Below are 22,341 nucleotides of genomic sequence, written 5' to 3' on the forward strand. Positions count from 1 at the left end.
ACAGGCTCCGAAGTCCCGATCTGAATAAACAGAGTCGAGAACAGGCTCCGAATTGCCGATCTGAAAACTTCGACCAAAGAATGTAAAAAATAACTCCATTTCTCTAATAACTCTATAATAACTCTAAAAATCTATGAAAGACTGAGATCATGTATCTAAAAATAAATCGCTATAGTAAAAGAGAAATAATAAGAGGAGTGAAGTTTCCTACCATTCTGCTGTGTTTGGTCCTCACGCGCGTCTGACGCTTCGCGGCGCGTCTCCGCCCCTCACACGCGCGTTTACAGCGCTAAATTAATCCTCTTTGCTAATTATTATACATTTACTTCATTGTCAGCTTCAGGTACTTAATTTATTATTGTTCAATGAACTGTTTGAAACAAAAAAGGTTGCATTTCAGTAATAATTCTAAATTATCAAAATAAAATATATAAAATAATGGTTTCTATTTTAATATCCTTTAAAATATAATCTATTTCTGTGATGTGCAGCTGTATTTTCAGCATCATTCCTCCAGTCTTCAGTGTCACATGATCTTTAGAAATCATGAAAATATGATGATTTATTATTAGAACTATTAATAGTTGTGCTACCAAATATTATTTTGGAATCTGTGATACTTTTTTCAGGATTCTTTGATGAATAAAAAGTTAAAATTAAATAAATAAACTTGAGTAAAAGTACAGATACGTATAATAAAATATTACTCCAGTAAAAGTAAAAGTACTCCTTTTTCAATTTTACTCAAGTGAAAGTACAAAAGTACTCAATTTGTTATGTACTTAAGTAAAAAAAGTACTGATATATAGATGTTTGCAATTTTATATAGGCTAATTTAGTTTTATATTAGCACTTTTTTTTTTTTTATATAATCCTACTGCTCAAAATACCTGGGATTTTTTTCCAAAATAACCACTACATGTATATGGAGTCAAGATATATTTTTGTTGATATGGACTTTTGTTTTAAAGTGTTTTAAAGTTTGTGGTTTAACAGAACACAGTTATATATGACATGATAATAAGGCCTGAAGTTAGGAAGAACTTCAGTTATTTATTCGGTTATGAATAAACATTCATGTCTGTCTAACGTTACTCGTCTAGTTAATCCAAACAATATACGTATAACGTTGATACACAATGTAAAAACAGACGTCATGGTAGCATTTTAATAAAACTGTTAATATTACGGTAGCGGGGAATTTGGACATGCATGAGTTATTTTATTTAATCTGTGTTAGTTTAAGGTTATTTTATTTTATTTTTTAACCTAAAACACAGAGACGCTGATTGATGTGTCTGTATCGTTTGCACTGGAGCATTTCAGTGGGCTTAAACAGATCACTTTTTACAGCAGATTTAGTTCCCAAACAACTGACAATTTTGACCTAAATATGATTTTCAGTTACAATAATTAATCCTAAATTTCGACATTAATAACTTACTTTTAGCAAGCAGGACAACCACCTAGAAGTGCATTACAATAGTCCAGTCTAAAGGTCATGAATGCATGAGGCATCATTAATTGTTTTCAAGTGCATGGAGGCACAACAAACACCTAGGCCTACAGAAGAGCTTTATTTGATTGAGGAGGAGGACATCTCATAGACTGTTTCCATAGATGGCTAGGCTGTACAAACACAAATAGCTACCATATGATACCATGCTATCACCACAATTTTGGTCTTTGGCGTTGCTCAATCTGCACCTTGTTGTATGTGGTTTTCCTACATTTCACTTCTGTTCCTACATTCCACTGCTTGTAAGTCAAATAAATTGAACGTGACATAAAATCTTGTATATTTGACCATTTATGACCAGCAGATGGAGTACTGAACTCGACAGTATGTCTAACACACACACACACACACACACACACACACATACACGCATACACAGACACCATTCTCTCTCTCTCTCTCTCTCTCTCTCTCTCTCTCTCTCTCTCTCTCTCTCAATTTATATGTTTAGAGGATCGCAGCAGGGCTGATCGGTCATTCTTCACCGCTCGGATCGATCTGAACGGAATATCTCGGCTCTGTTCGGTCAGGTAAAGCGGGTTTCCCTCTTCTCGTGCCGTGACGTGTCTGTACGTGTGTTTGATCCGCTGATCTCACTGAACGATTCAGGATTGAATATGCAGCGTTCCCGTTTTCCATCCGAATTCTTCTCGTGCTCCTTTTGCACGGTTTCCTGAAGACACCGACGTTGCGCTACTGAGATCGCAAACTGATCGTCTTTACTGCTAAAACACTGACATTATATGCAGAAAAACTGCTCCTTTCCAGCATTGTCGGATTTTTAAGATTCTACACTTTCAGACCGTGACATTTATTGTTTAAAATGCGTTATTAAATGCGAGCTGTCAACAGCAACTTCTCCATATGGCCTATAAAGAAAATAGTAAAAATATAGAAACACATTTCAGGACAATCAAGTAAATATATAGATACAGTTATTAGAAATGTCATATTTGCTATTTGCATTATTGTTGGTTTCATACATACAAACATACACAATACTGTAAAGGGGTACATTTCTAAGGTGCAATATATATATATATATATATATATATATATATATATATATATATATATATATATATATATATATATATATATATATATATATATATATATGAATTATTATTTGAGCAAAACATGCCTTTTTATATAAAGTTCCAATATGTTAAATATATGAACTTGATGACCTTGAGACACCGTAATGAGGTATAAATATAGTTTTCTATAAAACTTAAAAAATGTTTCTTTTCAGTTCAAAATCCCAAAACATGTTTATTATGAAAGAGTTTGCATTTAAATAATTGTTTAAATTTCACTTTTGAACTGTTTTAGCCTTCACTAGTTCATTTCAATTATCCTGCTGTGTGACAAATTTTGATATTATCAATATTTCATGTCATGTGTCTCCTTCAAAATGAGGCCATAAAACAGCATGTTTACACAAAAGTAGTTTTAGATGGAATAAGGCTTGTTTACACCATCACACTGCAAGAGACTGCTGGCAATAGAAGCACAACATTACCAACAAAGTGAAAAAAGGTGACAAAGCACAGCTGCAAAATTGGTGTGATATTGCATTTTTAAAATGTCAATGCATGTTTGTTTTCATCTCAGTATTTGGAGTTTATCTGCAGAGGAGGAAGGGTGTAGTCTAGGAAGTGGTTTAATGCTCTTTGGCAGCTATAAACATGTGCTCAGTTCATCAGCCGTGCATGTTTGTATGTGCACTTCAGATTTGGTCAAAACGCTCATTGTAGGAATTTAAAGGCCCAGCTATTATCTGTATTTAGAATTAATAGCAGTTTTTGCTTCTGCGCGACTGGGGTAAATTACACGTTGCTTCTTGGTGCTGTGTGAAGGTTTGTAAGTTCACCAGACTTTGGCTGTCCTGTGTTATGTTTTTTTTTTTTTTTTTTTTGTTGCAATATGCCTATAAAAGTGAAACCAGACTGTGGGGTCAACATTTTAACATTTGTTAAGCATCGCATGCATGTTCTCTTATTCGTATGTGTGCAATATTAATATGTTTCCATTGCCTCTTAATTTTCCAGGTGACCGTAAGTGGGCTGTGCATGTATGGCTGATGGACAGGCGTCTGAACCAGTCACAGGACAATGCTGGCACGAAGCCGTTTCATGCTGGTGCTGATGGTGGGTGCCCTGCTGGCGGTGCTGAGTTTCAGCCTGCAGTATTGTAAGTGTGAAACACAATGTATTATTTCAGTCACATTTCCTCTGTATGAATATACAGCTATACATGCATCCTCTAAGTTTTCACCAAGGACTGCTTTCTATGTGTGTTTGGTGCGTCAGGTGGGAATATAACCTCTGCTGAATTGTATTTACTTTCTTAGTATGTGCCTGAGTGTGGGTTTTGTGTCCAGTGGGAATATGATCTCAATTAGATTGCATTCAACACATTAAACAAAGGCATTTCCCTTGAAGAAATGCTATATATATATATATATATCATGGATTGTTCCCTGTTTCTGTAAAACACAGTTTTAAGGGATACTTTTTTAATCGGCTGCAAAAAATTTAAAATTAATAAATTAAAAAAAGACAAATGGTGTCTTTATATTTTATTATTACCATGTTAAAAACACTATGTTAGTACCACGCCTGGCCACCATAAAATCAATATAGGATGTTTTTCAGTTATGATTTCTTAAATGTCTACAAAAAGATACTGTAGCAGTACTTTGAAATATATTATGATGCTAAACGTTACTCCAGGGTCTTTCCAAGTACATCATAAGTATGGAATGGTGCATGTCCAACAACCCATGGTACTTTTTGGGGTGTTTTTTTGTAAGTGTAAAGACAAGTCACTTTATTCTCTTGCATATAAGATAGCAAGTTTTAAAGAACTGGTTTGTAACAGTGGCATCTGCTGTATAAAAGATCTCACAGATGAAATGCTTTCTGCTTGATACTCTGCTCAGAAATATGTTAAACAGTATAAAGTTATCATCAAGTAGTGACTTTTCTTCTGTATTGTGAGACAACTCAAGTGTTTTTACGAGAAGGTCCATTTATGACCTTTTGATTAAACATTATGAGGTCAATAAAATAAAATAAAATGCATGCATGGATGAATTGTCCATAATAAGACCTATAACATGAATTAGATGAATTAGAAAATCTCTATCTGTCGTTTTCACTGGAAGATACAGTTATGACATTCTGATTAAGAATTACGAGGTCAAACACAATTTAAAAATGTACAATCAGATCTATAATAAGCATTTGAAAAATAAAGAGATTTTATATCAAGCTGACTTTAAGTAGAAAAGTAGAGACTGTCTGACCTCTGGGAATGTTTACGTGAGCTTGTGAACTAGTAGAAGTTGGGGGCTGCCAGCCGACACATGGATGATACTCCACTGTCGGTCTAAATTAGATCTCTGAAGTTTACATTACATTTTTAAGAAGTGAAACTGGGCAATCCAAAAACCTGGGAGACTCAAAGTCATTGGAGAGAATATGGTTTGCAGCAGATAAACATTTTAATGCACTGGTCAATCAAATTAGCTTCTGAGACAGATTATTCCCAGATTAGACCCCAATGTCCCATGTCCTTGACTAAAAAAATCCTCTTTCCCAGATGACTGCGGTTATTTGTATCTGAGAAACCAGCCCTGCATATATAAGCAGATTAAACGTTTAATGCGACAGCTACAGAAAAATCCTGCTAATTTAGTCGTTTAAAAAGCACAGATGGTAAGAATTTGCAAAGCCAACTCGAATGAAACCATGACATCTTTTGACAAGGCTAGCAGGGATTGGTCAGTGATCGTTTTAATACCCACCTTCTGCATCCCACAGCCAATCACAGTTCAGTCTGAGCAACAGGCCAACATAAGAGAACCAAATTTTGGTTGTGCTCAGGCCTGAACATGTGCTTGGAGATAGTAAAGAGTTGCCCTTTGATCTGGTTTACAGTCTCTCTCTGTACTTAAAACATTTCACTCAGCTGTTAGTTCAGAAAACTGCATCTGCTTACACACTTGTAATCTAATGCAATGACATTTTAAGTGTCTCAAATGCTTAAAGGCATCTGTATTTTCACTGAATCTGATTGTCATCCTTACGGTCTTCCTCACGTTGCCTGTTTGCTTTTACCTAGAGAGAGGTCATTACTAATTCATTCCTTCCTTTGTGGTGTCTCCAACAAGAGCTGAAAGCTGTCTGAATGTAGGACAGAACAGGGTCTTAAATTAGCCGACCTCTCTCTCTCTCTCTCTCTCTCTCTCTCTTCAGTTCAGTTCACTCAAGCATGACTGATGTAGTTTTAGAGAAGGAGTCTCAGAGTCTGTTGAGACTGAGAGAAAGAGGCCATACATTGAGAAAGATGAAAAATTACCCATTCTCATTCCATGATATGTTTGTTTCTGTCAACATTGCTTCATTGCTGAAGGACACACTGCTAACAACACACACAATATCAGCCGGACGGCCTTGAACAGCACTGTCTGTCCTGCTTGATTTGTGCCTGTTGTATTTGTGTTTAGGTGTGTGGGATTCTTTTTGTACACTCTACTCAGACTTTCAGCTACAAAGAGCTCTTTGTGTGGCCGGCCTCTGCACTGAGCTGTGATTGGCTGAGAACTCTAAGCTTACGCCTGATTGGTCAGGGAGCTTTTACAGGAGCCAAATGGGGTTTGATGCTGAATTAAAACCAGTATGAGGTACAAACCTGCACAGGCTCACTTTAACATCTCCAGAATGTCTTTCATGGTGCGTGTAAACCAGCTAACCATTATACTTCTGTCTGGTGAGTTTAACTCTTCGCTGGTTAGGGTTAGTTGGAAATGCTAGTGTTTATCGTTTAGTTCATTTTACTTATTAAGTTCAGCAACAGTATTTATATGCTTTTCTCAGTTTTTTTGCTTCATAATGTTGCATACATATTTCCAATGTGAATGGAATAAAAGAAACTGAAAGCTGATGCCAAATTGTATTGTTATGTAACTGGAACACTGAAAATTTTTAACAATCCCTGGCTTACTTTGATGCCATGTTAAACATACTTTTAATTAGGAGTTAGATGGTGATGCCGCTCGTTTCTTTTATTAAAGCATTTCATGCTCTTTAAGGGTTATATCATGTGTTTTCACATTTTATTTATTTCCTTTTAAATCCACTTCTAATGTTAGTGAAGTGGGGTTTTTTTTTGTGCCAAAACAATCATACTGTAGTTTAGTTTTTCATGGTCTTTTTTTTTTGAAGCGTCTTAGTTTTATATATATGCTGGTTTGGAAAATTAGAGTTCTTAATGTTAGAGTCTATAGAGTTTTATAGTGCAATCTGGAGACAATTTGATTTGTAATAATTATGAGCCCTAAGCATGAGTTTCTGTCATTGTTTATGTGTACTAAAAATGTAAGTATCCAGATGTTGGTCTTGTGTTTTCATCTGTCACATTGAAGGATTGTAGCACCTTCTTTCTGGTAGCTGTCACTCACTGGTTAATATCCGGTCAGACCCCTCCCTCTGTCCACATCACCCTGGCGATTCCCAAAATTGACAATCCGCAGCACTGTGCAGTCTCAATATTTGTTTTATGAGGTCAGAACTGGGGAAGCTGGAAAAAGTGTGTGCTTGAGCTCAGTGACTCTCATAGTGCTTTCTTTCTTTCCCCAGTGCACCTCATTCCAACCAATCCCGTGGCAGAGCAAAGGTCACTTGGTAAAAGCAGAAAGCGTGTGAATCCAGTCCTCCACACGGATGCTCCCGCTCCAGACCCCATCCGAGACACTCACAAGTACTGCAATTACCCCAACCTCACCGAGCACGGCTGGGAGGGTAAGAAACACACTCATTTCCCCTCTCTCTCTCACTCACCTGAAGACTCTCTCAGACGTGTGCTGATGTATTTGTGTGTCATAGGTCACAGTCCGGCTGACTACAGGCTGCTGTCGGTACATGTGATGATTCGGCATGGAGACCGTTTCCCTCTGTACTCCATCCCCAAAACCAAGAAACCCGCCATAGACTGTTTACTATCGGAAAAGAGGTACATATGCAAATCATCTGATGATGATCTTCATATTTGTTACTGAACATACAACTTCTGATGCTCATGTTCATCACTTTTTTAAATGCATCTTGTTTTTTCAAGGAATCAAAACTGATTGGACTCATCCCTCTCTGCAGAGGATTGTATTTTGTTTTTTTGATCTCACAGCTGATAACCACCAGTGATTGGTGTGTAAATGTGGGATTATGATTGTGTTTAGCGTGTGTGTGTGTGTTTATCAGTGTTTGATGTTTGTCAGAGGGCATGCAGTTTATAAATCATTATCAGATTAAGATTTCATTCCCGTCGTCGTCTCTTTTAGCCGTTCCTGAGCCGTGTCTCTGTGGTGAACAGTCTGAACAGTCACTGTAACACTGCTGAAAATAACACTGTTGTGTTTCCATGGTTTCATTGTAGAGTTCTTACCAATGGCTTGACAAATGCTTTTGTCCAGAGTATTCCAATGATTATTAATCATGCACAGCATATCATAATATTCCCATGATGGCTGAGATTTATGTATTATAAAGTAATCCTCAGACACAAATCCTTCTTTCTCATTCCCTTAAACATGCTCTGGTTCTTTACATGCACTAAATATGCTTACCTTACTATCTAAATGCAGACGTGCCCTCAGAGGTCAGATGATTCAGATTAACTCTGTGACCTGACCCAACTGGACTCTTCTGATAGTCTCTGACTCAAAAATGAGAATGCATTATAATAAAATTCAGTGATCTGACATCCCTTGTGTTTAGAAATCAAAACTGACTGCAAAGGGAAATAATACCCAGTGTGTTAGATATACTTGTTACTTTCCAGTTTTGATTCCCTTAGTTGCATGAGACTTGCATTAATTCCATGGAGTAATTATTTAAATGGTGCATGTTTCATGCAATTGTAGTACTTTTGTTCATCGATTCAGTTTAGTTAATACTGTGCCTTTGCATTGTTTTTGGTGTATGCTATTGTCATCTTATAGTTTTCAGGAACAAACAACAGACCTCTGCCCTTGACTTTTATTGTTTTTAATTTATAAAAATTTTTTTTTTTAATGCAGACTAACCCAAAATGTAGTTATAAAAGTATTCACAGTTTTATAATTAATCAAAAGGCTAACCAGCTTATTTATGAACCTTGGAAGAAGTCCCTAATGTAGAATAGCTTGTTAAATTCAGATCATTATGAATGTTATCACGCTTCCCCCTTCTGGATATGTCTAGTAATGACATGCTCACATGGCTACTTACTTGTTGTCCTACTGTGTTGTTTTTATTGGTAAAGTCTGATTTAAAATAAGTTCTAAAACACTATTTGTTGTTGTTGTTGTTGTAATTTTGCAGAAATCCCTCTCACCCCCTCTTGGCCTCCTTCATTAGTCACATGGCTCTCAGTGGGCGTGGTCACTGGGACACATCACTGGTATCTCTGCCCAGATTACCCAATCACAGCACCTGTGAAATGGGAGAGCTCACACAGACAGGTAACCAATCACACTGCACAGCTATAGAATGAATATATATATATATATATATATATATATATATATATATATATATATATGACCAAAACACACAGCTTTACTAAAACTTAGACTAAAAACACAAACGTAGACCAAAATCTGAATATCTGGTGACCCATAGTTAGAATTTGTGCTCTGCATTTAACCAATCCAAAGTACACACACGCGCACACGCACACGCACACCCAGAGCCATTTATGCTGTGGCGCCCGGGGAGCAGTTGGGGGTTCGATGCCTTGCTCAAGGGCACCTAACTCATGTTATTGCTGGCCTGAGATTCGAACCCACAACCCTAGGGTTAGGAGTCAAACTCTCTAACCACTAGGCCACGACTTCCCCTTAAATAGCCTTGATAAAATAACAAGATATAAAATAACATTACTCCACATTCTTACCCACATGTATTTTTCTTTTTTCGCTTAAGGAGTCGTACAGCACTTGAAAAACGGCGATCATCTTCACCAGGCTTACATCAAGCGTCACAATCTGCTCACTGCTGATTGGTCGCCACAGCAGTTGTGGGTGGAGACTACAGGTAAGAGCCGCACCCTTCAGAGTGGATTGGCCTTCCTCTTTGGGTTTCTGCCTCATTTCGATTGGTCACGGCTGACGGTAAGACAGCAGTGGAGTACGCTGTTCTGCGGTTCCTCGTGCGACTGTCCCGCACGCAACCGGTACCTGGAGCAGGAGCAGCGCAGGCAGTATCGGCAGAGGACTGCAGACACCGAACTGGAACACACATATGTCACAATGGCGAAGACGTTGGGCGTGGCCACAAAGACTCTAAGGGCGGCCAATCCGGTGGATGCATTGTTGTGTCACTTTTGTCATGGTCTTTCTTTTCCATGCTCTAGCACACAAACTACATCAAACGCTCCGGATGAGGAGGCGTGTCTTAAAATACAGCAATTTGCTGTGATTCGACGGCAGCAGAAAAATGATGAACTGGAGCGGCGGGAGGCGGGGATTTACCGCCAGTATGCTGTTCTTGCGGCACATCCGTACCTAAACCGTACTGCAACACGGATGGAGAGGATTGCCAGGGGAAGCCAAACGCGGAAAGGCAAGGACGAGGCGGTCTTCGCTTTAGCATCTGCTCATGACGTAACAATGGCACCGCTGCTAAGCGCACTTGATCTGGAAGGGGCGGGGTTTCCAAAGTTTGCAGCACGGCTGGCGTTTGAGCTGTGGAAGAGCCCGGAAGTGAAAGACAAAGACAGAAAGAGTGATAGAAAAGAAGGAAAGTGGTTGGAAAATATGTTCATTCGTGTTCTCTATAACGGAGAGGATTTGACCTTTGACACAGCTTTCTGCCGTGACCACAATCGACACTCTGCTCAGCCGCTGTGCCCTCTGGGTAATTTCCTGTCTTTTGTGAGAAAGGATATGTTTAATATTGTCAATGCGACGAGTTACCATCAGGCCTGCCACCAAACTGTACTGTAAATGTGAACGACTGACAGAGAGCAAACGTGAAGCAAGAATGAGGAACAAGTATAGTTTACCCAAATATTCTGTACAGCTCGGTCATTATTTAGTCCCTTCATGTCATTCCAAACCCATATGACTTTTCAAGGAGTGCACCTGAATACATTGTGATGAATATTCAATGAATGCAAGACTTAAAAAGCTTCCTAAAAGTCCATACGACTTCCGCACTATATCTTGAATTGTGCTGATCGAGAGCAGCAAATCTCTTCTTTTGTGTCCCGCTGAAGAAAGAAAATCTGGTTTGGAATGACATGAAGGTTAAAAAAATTATTCTTTTTCGGGTGAACTGTTCCTTTAAGACTGAGCTCTACTAATGTTACTGATGTAGTGTTAAGTTTGTGGACCAAATAATTATCTCTGCACAACATTGTTTTTTGGTACACTTTACTAATCCCGCTGACAAAATTTGAAGTGGTTTACAGTAATCATTTTAAACCGTGGGCTGGGACTGAATATCTGATTGATGTTGTGGCGTGATGTCAAGGACCCTTCAAGAGCTCCTGAATCCAGACAAACACAGAAACGGTCAATTGTTGCCTTGATCTAGGAATTATGACAATCCCAGTGGGTTTGCTAAATATAAAAAAAGAGTTTGAACTGTCATTTTTAGACCACATTTCTTAAACACTTGTATTAGATTTAGGGCACTACGCCACTTTATTGCAGAGTACCCTCAGTGATCGGGAATCTGATGTTATTACAATTTCACATCTCTTCCAGTGGTAAGTTCTCACTTGAATAGTATTAGCAGATTTTATAGCACAATCATGTTTTCCTGACACATTCCTCACACATTTGTGCTTTTTCCCCCTTTGTTGACATATAATGTCAAGTTTAAAACAGAGTGGTAGTATTTTTTTGAGTACTGTAAAACTAATTGTATCATGAATGGTGTTCTTGTGATCAGTCTGTACTGCCACATTCCAAACCTCCAAGAACATTTTTCAATAAAAGAATCATTTTGTAGAACTTCTCTGTGGTTTGTCTAAAGAAAAATACACATCTTTTTGAATTTGAGCCACTTTGTAGCCATTTCTGTCCCACCCACTTAGACAAGAAGAGATCTTTTGACTGACATGTACAGTAAAGCATCCAACCACATGTTTTGCATGCCATTTATTTAAACTAGCTCATAAAACAATAACAGTCCAGCATGGAAAAATGCATTCACATCCATTGCTCAACAGTGCTGGTATGAGACCAGCTGTACAGAAAACAAAGGATTTCTGTCTTTTCAATTCTGCATGAGAGAATCTAGTTTAATAACAAAACTTTGTTTCAAGACAGACTGGTGAATTCAGATATCCCAAAGTTGTTTAAAGCTAGTAAATCTGATCGGAACTTGCAATTTTTTTGCTCTGCTAAACAGCTAGATAAGTGTTGAACTTTATTATTAACTAGCATACTTTTTATGGTTGCACTTTATTTTACAGTACGTGTGCTTACGTGTACTTATAGTGTACTTACAGTGTATTTATCTAAGAAAGTTCTGGTAATACAAGGTAACTACATGGGGTAGGGTTAGGTTTAGGGGTAGGTTCAGGGTTAGTACCTAGTTATTACATAGTTATTGTAATTACTATAATATGTACATAGTATGTACATGGGGAACAGGACTGTAAAATAAAGTGCTACCCTTTTTATGTTTCATGTGATCACCACTAGGTGGCAGGAGAATTTCATCAGTGGCTCTGAGAAAAAAAATCCAATCAAGTGACCTCAGGTTGAGTCAGCATTATAGAAATAGAACAAACTTCAGTTCAGTGGTCAGCATTATACATACACTAAATGCAGAAAGCCTCTTTGGCTTTGAGTCGTTATTGTTAAATATGAGATTGCAAATCATGCTGCCTAGTTTTTATCCTCTCCTGTTGAATAACTCAATCACAGCAGCCAAAAATCTGTCCAGAAGTAATCTCCAGAATTTCCCCAGAAGTGTGTCTTGGGATGTAAGTAAAAGAATCTGAGGTCCTCTGATCTCTACGGGATGATTTTAATTAGCCGCTGCCTTCCTCGCCAAAGAAAAGATCATTCATTTACTGACTAGGACAGAGAAATCAATCTTAATTAAAGAAAGTTAGAGTGTGTGTATCAGATGGTGTTTGTGTGCTGGCGAGTGTTTAGAGGGAAATAAAATTAACTTAGCAAATTAAGCATGATACAGAAATTATTAGCAGCTTCAAGACAACACAGTCCAGACTCTCTTTTGATTAATTCTACTTTTGCAATTATGCAAAACATGGCTTGGTTATTTCTATAAAAAGAGAAGAACTGACTTCTGGGCAGTAAATTATTACATGTAATCTGGATTACGCAATCAGATTCCAAAAATTAAGTACTTGTAATTAGATTATATTACATTGTAATCAGACTAGTTTTTTTATTGATTATATGATTTCACATTATTCACACAATAGAAATAAATGTTTAAGTGTTTTTTGATTTTCTTTCTCAACTATAATTTTTTTTTTTTTTTCTAAAATAGTCCACCACATACTCAGAAAGTTTTCTAGTTTTGTGGACATTCACAAGAAGACCAATCAGGTGGCTGTAATTACACAGAAAATGCCACACAGCACTGGATTTCTGAACATTTGCATCATTTAGTAAGCATTTAGATTTTTTGTTATTTTAAAATGTTTTATTTTTGTTTTGCATTTTTATTTTTGTTTTTCGTTCAATTTATAACCCCCCTGCAATTCCTTCACAAAGCCTAAGGAAATCTAATGTAACGCAATGTACTTGATGTTGATAATAACAAAGAACTTAATATATTTGCTTTCTATTTGTATTTTTATAGCAATACATTACAAGATTATCCTAATTGAATCAATGTGATAAACAAGTTAGTTCAAAAAGAATCTGAGAATAATTATAAAATTCCAATTTTATTACGTTAACCGTGTAATGTAATGGATTATTGGAAATTTTGTGTAATTTGGAATCAGTAATTAAAATTTGTAAGTAATCTACCCAGCACTGATGCAAAAAGCAGTATGTTAAATGAATATGATGTTTTATTGTTATAAAAAAAGTATTAAAAGTATTAAATGTGCTCTGAATGGCCATTGTGTTGCCTTACACATTAAGGGTGTATAATTTTGGCCTAAATGTTACTGGAAACTTGTGGTTAAAACCAGGACAAACCAAATATTTAAGTTTAGGGTGGTCCAAAATTATGAATGAAATGCATGAAAACCACTTTTTAATCAACCACCAATCAAAACACAGGGATAATGTATTGTGTATTGTGTATGGAGGTTATGACCCTTTATTTTTAAAACTGATAATCAATCAGCAAGTGAGATAATGTAAAACGAAGAAACAGAATCAAAGGGATTAATTTAAAAATGAGACATTCAACTCTTTAGACTAGAGCAACACATCAAGGTCTTCGTCATGTCTGCTGTAAGATTTTTAAACGATTGGCCTCAGACACCCATAAACATGAGCGTGTCTTCATAAAAGGTTTTCTCAGCGCTGTGAATGTGTGTGTGGTCACATCTGCGATGCTTCACTCACTGCTCTGTCATAACATTTTCTTCAACCTGATGTTTCCTCCCTCCAAAACAGATCTTATAACTCGACTACGTCTCCACACACACACTTAAAAGGTGCAGATAGCCATGGGACATTAACGCACTGTGAGTATTTCTGTGTGTGTGTGTGTGTTTGTCAGAGTGAGTGGTTGAGCGAGGAAAAGAATGACGAGTGAATGCTGGTGCTGAGTGATCATGAAGTGTTTCAGAAATCCTGACCTCCACATGTTGCACTCAGTTCATCAGCTCGGGCCAATCGGGTGTGCTTTTCTCTCCAATCGGCCCTCAACACGCTGACAGAGTGAATGAACATCTGAGACCAGATGCAATGAGTAAACAAATGTGTGTGCGTGGGTTTCTATAAACAGCTTGTTCGTATTACAAAACAAAGATAAAGACTTTTAGTTCTACCATTTAAGATGTAACTTCTTCTGTACCATTTGTATATAATTGATGGAAACCACAATTGCCCTGTAATAAAAAATAAAAAAGCAACTGCTTGAACACCCTTTCAACATGCTAGCAACCTAACAATGTCCCAGTAACACCAAAGCAACCATCTGAACGCCTCAGCAATCATCAAGAACACTAATGACTAGTAACACTCTTGCAACCATCTAGAAATACCCTAACAACTACAAGAGAACATCCTAGCAACTGCCAATCAATAAAAATATTCTAGCAACTGCCTGAGCATCCAAGCAGCATGCAACCACCCTACAATGCCCAAGCAACACACTAGACACCGCCTAGCAATTAAGAACATACAGGGATGTAACGATGCATTTTGAGTTGGTTGAAAATGTGTCACAATTCAAGTTGTTAAAGTTGAGATGTTAAAATAATCGCGATAGAGTTGTGGGTGGGGGTTTGTATGAATGTACTGTATCTCTGAGGGGAACTTACTGTCTTTAGAAGAGTTAAGATTTTATTTTATTTTCATCTTGCCTCTGTATAGTGAATATTAAAATAGTAGAATTTATTAGCGCAGCGCTGCTTTGTTTACAGCGGTAATCAAGAAAAACACTGTATTGCTGCTGTTCCATAAGAGCCACCTGCTGTCAGAGAGTGAGTTTGCATTTTCATTCAGCCTGTCTGCTGTTTTTGCTCCATTTAGATATGATTTGTTTATACGAAGACATTTCTTTTATTTGTATTATTTATTTATGTGATTTGGGATTTGTTTTATATTTCATTATAGTTTTGTTATTATACATATTCAAGATTCAAGATTCAAGATTTTTATTCATCACATACAAAATGATATATAGCATATATAACCAGCAGTGAAATGTGAGTCAGGTCCGCTCCATGGACAGTGCAATTATTAAAGAAAACAACACAGATGAAAATATACATAAATAAAGCTATGTAAGAATGAAATAAAAGTAAACAATAAAAATATAAGAATAAAATATAAAAAATGTATATTGTAGAATTAAATATAGAACGCAAAATAATGTGCATGAATGTAAACTGTAGTCTTAAACATTAAGATGTACAGGGATGTACAATGTGCATATATGTATTTTACTGTAGTCTTAAATATTAAGATACCCAGGAATGTACAAGAAGCATATATCAGTTTCACAAAGAAATGCGCAGCATTTTGTCTTAGAAACGCTAAAAGACACCTTTATAATTTGCCGTAATTCTCATTTTGTAAAAAAAAAAAAAATTCAGAGAAAATCAGTAAATCAGTATTGTGAATCGTATCACATTGTGAGAGTGACTTGTTACATCCCTAAATAAAATAATATCAACTGACTATCAATGTAATAGCAACCTCCTGACAAACAACTAACAACGCCACATCAACATCTGAACAACCTTGCAACTACCTTTCAATGACAAAACTAGCAATCACTGAAATTAGTTTTGCATAAGCAAACACTATACAGATTTTCTTCATTAACTATAGGTCTAGTTCTTCTCCCCATGAATACAACCATGCCAAAGCTTTCTATTCGACTGCATGACTGCGTTGGATGGCAAAGAGTAGAAGAGACTCAATTCATGCTGTGCTCACAGGTATGACATGGTTGAGCCCAAACACCCCTGTGACAGCCTCTGTGGTGTCTTCCATCTCCACCTGTTCCTCAACAGCACACTGAGCTGCAGGTCGTACCAGCTCACCTCCCGCAGGCAAACACACACACATATACATAAAGAAGTGTTGCTTTGTATTTTTCCTCTGATCTCCCTTTGCATCTACTTCCTTTTGTGTCTTAATGACATCTGCACTATTTGTTTAGATTCATATTTTTTTTTATATTCCTTCTAAAACTCTTACTTAAAGTGTTTAACTTTGCTGTAAAATCCTAATGAGACTTAAGACAATAATAATGCACTTAAAGCACTCAGAATAGCTTAGAAAGTATAAGTTCCACTTGTTTGGGATCAGAAATAGTAAAACTTGAGACACAAAAGAAACAAAGAAACAACTCTTATGTTAAAGTTATGGTTAATTAATTAAAGTTCTAATTGTTTGTTCTTTGCTTTGTTTCTTCATTGTGTGTGTGAGTGAGGGAAATATTTCTGGCTTGGTCTGATCCTCTCAGTTTTGTGCTCCAAAACCAGATGGGTGGAACAGATCCGAGCCAAAACGACACAGAACCCCCCAGGGCAGAACAAATCCACACACATATCGCAATACAATAACACAATCACTAACTGAGCCGCGCGAGACCCACAAACACTCAAACAAACAGTCAGTCAGTCTGTACATTTGTATCTCACTCATTATTCAGTGTTTTGGAAGGAATCTGTGGATATAAACTTGTATGTATAAGAAGTGTGGGTTAAAACTGCGGGGTGGTTGAGTTCAGTTATGTTGGACTTATCAACACTGACACATAAGACACAAAACCAGTGACTTAAAAAGGTCAAATATCCCTCATTCTGTGTGTATAATTCTACAGTGAAAGATGCAGGATCTATGACTTCCTGAACTGCACTAAATCTGTCTGAAAGAAAAAAAAACACAGGAAACAGTGAAATTCTTCCTCCATTTAGGTTTTTGTCCCCCTTTTATTTTCTGGATTACTTTTGGTGGATGAATTAATATTTTAGATAAAATCAATCAGTCAGATCATTTTTTTTTATTATTTTTTTTTCTGGTTTAAATAAAGTATTTTTTATTTATTTGATGCCATTAGTTGCTCATAAATTACACACTTTATCCAAAGAATTGATTATGCTGTTTGGTTCTTGAATTATTTTATTGTCCAGTAATTTATCGGGATATAACACAGGTCACAGTCCCATGGTAACATAATAATTTGATTTTAATAATTAAAATCATGGCAAAGCTAGAGATTATATATTTGTTAGCATTTCACAGGAAAATGCATGGACCAACTGGATTTGTTTGGAAATGGAAACCTAATCTAACATTTGTCAGTTGTCAGTAAGTGGCACTATTTCTTAACTGCTTAAAGGGATTGTTCACCCAAAAATGCAAATTTTATTTTTTATTTATCTGCTTACCCCCAGGGCATCCAAGATGTAGATTACTTTGTTTCTTCAGTTGAACACAAACCAAGATACATAATGTAAGTCGATGGAAACAATGGCTTAAACACACACACACACACACACACACACACACACACAAATGTACATACAACTAAATTAAACCCTGTGGCTCAGGATTATACATTAATGTGTAAAGACACAAAACAACTGGGCTGTGCAAGAAGCTGAACATAATTAATGGACCATTGACACTCTATCTACAATCTCAATAAAGATTGTCAATGGGCCACTTGAGAGATAGGTGGCAGTAATGCACTTATGAATCTGTAATCCGTCATAAAGCAAGAAGAAGAAGATGCATCAAGCTCCTGCTGCTGAGAACACGCTCAAGTCGAACAGTTCGGACATTGCATGAATCAGAGGTAAAAAAAAACTATATAAATACTGTTCAGTTTCTTGCAAGATCGATCGTTTTGTGTCTTTACACATCAGTGTATCATCATGAGCCAAAGGGTTTAATTTGGTTTTATGAATTATTTTTTTATTTTTTTTTTTTAGCTGTAATTCAATCCACATTATAAGACTGATACAGTGCAACAGTTTGAGTAAAAATTTCACTTTGTGTTCTATTGAAGAAACAAAGTCACTTACACCTTGGATGCCCTGGGGGTAAGCAGATAATCATCACATTTTAATTTTTGGGTGAACTATCCCTTTAAGTTTCCCAATTAGTACAGCAGACAAATTCCAGGTGTTTGACTAAATTTACAACATTATCTCATGGAAGTTATATTTACAAACTGTGAAAATACTTTTACATGCCTCTCAGACTGTAATAAATCCCACATGATGAGAACACTTGACTTGATAAACACACTTCGAATGCTTTCAGAACACGCGCACACACACACACACACACACACACACACACACACACACACACACACACACACACACACACACACACACACACACACACACACACACAAAGCATGCATCGCAAACTATTAGATCACATTAACACACACTTTGCACATGTACAGGAATACCGCAGCACAAACACACACATTACTCAAGACAAAATGGTCTTTGTACAGTTATATACATGTCACACAAAATACTTTACAATATCAACTTTAGAATGTCACAGTTCAATTCCAGTTATGAGTACTACGTCTTAATTGTCTTTGAAGAAATTAAATACAAATTAACTAGTTAGTTTTGGATGCCTTCTAAGCTTATAATTCAAAGGTTGAAGGTTTAATTGCATGTTTGGGTTCCCATGAGATTGTGCTCAACCAGAACAATTTGACAGAATTAATTCACCATGTTACTTCCATGCGCTTGGCGTAATTATAAAGAGAAATTAAGTATGGGATTGGTGGTATGCTGAGTGTTAAGACTGTGTGTTGATTCTCTGTGGAAAACTGACCTACAGTACACACCTATCTACTCTGAACATTTCTGTGAGCCAACAAAAACAAAAGAATAGGAATCAAAATGTCAGTCACCTGTAGGAAAAGCTGCCATGCTGTCATCTTTGACTTCAAATATCTCACCCTGGAATAAATGCTGAAGTCAGACATTGTATAGCAGCCCTTTCACTGCCAATGTTTCTCTAAAAAAAAAATGCTCGAAAAGAAGTGTGTGTGTGTGTGTGTAGGTCATTTATAGTACCTCCGTATCTCATTGGTATGGCTCTATAACTCAGAGAAATGTGACAGAAGACACATCCACTATCTTAAAAGCCCCTCAGAGGGGCATTTGTCACTGATATTTATCTTCCAATGTGTTTTATTGAGAAACAAAAAGCATGTTTTTTGAAATATTATTTCTGAGATCATAGGCATGCACATATTAGAACAACCTACTTTACAGAATTGAATGTACAGAACACATTTCTTCCACAATTTAGCACAACAAAAATGTAAAGGTTTAACATTTTCAAAACACACCAACCAGCAAACGTGCATCCGTCTTTTAAATCCTTCCTGACAGAAATCGCAGCCTAAATCACTGAACAATGCAGAACGAGAGAGACAGATGTGTGTTTATATGCGTTATAGTCTGGGATTGTTAAAGTGAACATGCAGGTACTGCCAAAAGAACATCTGACCGTTCCAGCCTTTCTATTGTCTATTTACCAGTGCTTTCAATCGTGTGAGTGTGTGCAGTGTTTATATCTAATTCAGCTTTATGTATTTTATGGAGGCCAATGGAAGGAAAACAAAAAGATTGATGGAAGGGACAAACAAACAAACATCTCAAGCTAGCAAGATGGAATATAATATACACAGAATGACAGAACAATAGATAGAACATAGAACGAACGATAAATAGAACATTCATATTCTATTTGAAAATATATTAAAAAAAAACAATAAGATTTGGAACCTTTCCAGATGATTCCATGTTGAGGAAAACATAATCCTTGAAACAGCAGCCGATACTTCATAGTTTCCTTAAAAATCAAGGAGCCACTTTCCCCTCTGTGACCAAATTTGCTTCAGATGATTTAAAATCAGCACTTTAAATGGGCCAGAAGCATTTTAATAATTTGCCAATGTTTACTGCAGTGGCATGGATGTTCATTAAGAACGTCTAATTCTACACACTTAAGCCGTCCACTCTCCTAAAGAAAGCTGGTTTTAGCATCAGGAAACCAAACCCCTCAATCTTCTATCATGCTTGCTGAAGAAACATTGTCTGTTATTAATCTGTTTTCACATATGAAGTATTACGTTGTGGTGAAGCCTCAATAGTTTCCAGTGTGTTTGCAGCGTGGGGTTGTTAGTGGGTCGTAAAGATGAGTGAGATCATGTGGTTTTGGCGTTTATGATCTAGAGCACGGATGGCCGTGGTGACACAGGAACAGCTCGACACACTGAGCACAACATCGAAAACCACACCGAACCACACCAGACCTTCAAGAGCTCAGCTTTACGTGATGGTCATTAGAAACCCTGGAGCAAATCCTACAGGGAAAGGATGTGCGTGACGGAGACTGAGATCTATCAGGTGCAGAGTTGGATGATGAGGTGATAAAACAACGAAATGTCTTTGCTTTGGCAGTAGGGTCCAAAATCCTGAGACCGAATAGAAAACAACATTTTAACATTTTTTACATGTAAAACAATACAAGTTATGATGTAAATGAAGATTTTGCACTATTTATAATTCACAGATTAAATGCAAGTAGATTAGTAACAGATGGCCAGATATTCTTGCTTTCATTGATGCTCAATAAGAATCATGCTGGAGAACACATCCATCAGGTTCCAGTGTCACTGTCAATAAAACAAAACAGATGTATTTCAAATTTTAAACAAACTATAAATTCTCAAAATCATGCAAACATTTTAAATTCATAATTTCCTTTAAAATGACATCCTGATAACTCATGAAACTTTGCACTTTCTGTTACTACATCGTCAAACAGATAATGATGATTGTTATCATGCAGGTTTCCTGTGTCAAAATTGGCTTTATTACAGCCGTCTCTGCATATCTAGCAGACACTGGAGTATTTTAACTTTTAAAAGACCCTATAATTTAGAAAAGGAAGCACTTTCTCTATAGTGGTCTAATACTTTTTGAAAGCTCAAGAGAGAGAGAACATTAACTTTAATTTAACACAAAGTTGTCAAACACTAAATGTCCTCCCCCACCTTCTTCTCTTTCTATCTTTACAGTCTATCACTTCTCTTCACTGACAAACATAAGAGAAGGAATCTGTCATACTTTCATTCTCTCTTTGATCTCGTTCTTTTCTTCTGCTTCACCCCTACTGGTTTGATTCTTTAAATTATCTGCGTGTCCAATGCGATCCAGGCCACAGTGTGCTTGTGTGTAGCTGAACTTGATTAACATGAGTAGAACGAAGTCACGAGAGAACTCCTCGACATACTCCTCTTTCACCTCCCCCACATCTTCAAATCCACACTGATATTCTCCATCAGTCTGAAAGATGTAACAAAGCAACTGCATTTTTCTGTAAGTCATGATATGACAATACAATCAGGCACTATGATCTAGACTCACCTCTGTTATGGGATCATTGGAAAACTTGAAAGGACGATTGAAGTGAAACCATAAACCAGCTGATTTTTTGGGATGAAGTTCATAAGAACATTTTATGTAACTGAAGTCATTTTATTGGCTTGTGGATTTCATGATTTCAGTGTATAAAAGGATACAATTTTGAAATCATTGGGACAGACCTACATGAGGATCTCAAACAAGCTCTAAAATTAACATTGCCAAGTGAAACTGGCTTTAACAAGTAGATAAATTGGACGCTAACTTTAAAAAAACTTAATACAGTCTAATTTAATCTAAGAACAATAATTACTGATGTAACATGAGTGATTTAAAGAAAAACCATCTATTTGTGATCTGTTGTCCATCTTCTAAAAATATTTACACTGTGTTTAAACTGTATGCGACAAAGCGATCATTATGCTTTAGCATTATCTTCTTGTCGATCCACCAGTTCACATATACAACTGTAAAAATATAGGTTGATTTTTGCATTGGTCTGAACAAATACAGCAGAAGGGCTTCATGACAATGCAAATTCATTCTCTGCCAGCAGATGGCGCTTTCCAGTAACAACAGTACTCAAAGCAGTACATCATCTGACTTTGAAAGTTGCAGTTCTCATATTTATTAAATTAAATCATAGCCTTTTGAAGTTTAATCATAAATCCACAATTCTTGTCTTTCCATTCTTGTACAATACCATGTAAGAATTGTTGTTATACGACAAA

At 36.7% G+C, this 22,341-nt stretch overlaps 1 protein-coding gene across 3 annotated transcripts; it reads left to right on the forward strand.

Moving 5' to 3' along the window:
- Positions 1–1,897: 1,897 nt before the first annotated feature.
- Positions 1,898–11,525, forward strand: LOC128029042 (2-phosphoxylose phosphatase 1). 3 transcript variants are annotated; one of them, XM_052616508.1, is made up of 6 exons: positions 1,898–2,049; positions 3,574–3,715; positions 7,168–7,329; positions 7,414–7,540; positions 8,887–9,026; positions 9,490–11,525. In XM_052616508.1, the coding sequence occupies exons 2-6, from the start codon at positions 3,637–3,639 to the stop codon at positions 10,509–10,511; spliced, it is 1,530 nt and encodes a 509-aa protein (XP_052472468.1). In that variant the 5' UTR covers positions 1,898–2,049; positions 3,574–3,636; the 3' UTR covers positions 10,512–11,525. The 3 variants fall into 3 exon arrangements, with proteins under 3 accessions (XP_052472468.1, XP_052472469.1, XP_052472467.1); XM_052616509.1 differs by lacking the exon at positions 1,898–2,049 and adding an exon at positions 3,214–3,381; XM_052616507.1 differs by lacking the exons at positions 1,898–2,049; positions 3,574–3,715 and adding an exon at positions 6,036–6,298.
- The last annotated feature ends 10,816 nt before the right edge of the window (positions 11,526–22,341 follow it).

This window comes from Carassius gibelio, chromosome A15 (assembly GCF_023724105.1).
Source record: "Carassius gibelio isolate Cgi1373 ecotype wild population from Czech Republic chromosome A15, carGib1.2-hapl.c, whole genome shotgun sequence".
Taxonomy (NCBI): Eukaryota; Metazoa; Chordata; class Actinopteri; order Cypriniformes; family Cyprinidae; genus Carassius; species Carassius gibelio.

Bases quoted from the DNA above. Each gene is read 5' to 3' on its own strand.
- LOC128029042 (XM_052616507.1), top strand. From the start codon at position 6,208: ATGAGGTACAAACCTGCACAGGCTCACTTTAACATCTCCAGAATGTCT. The intron at 7,330-7,413 runs GTAAGAAACACA...TGTGTGTCATAG, and splicing joins CACCGAGCACGGCTGGGAGG to GTCACAGTCCGGCTGACTAC. The intron at 7,541-8,886 runs GTACATATGCAA...GTAATTTTGCAG, and splicing joins TGTTTACTATCGGAAAAGAG to AAATCCCTCTCACCCCCTCT.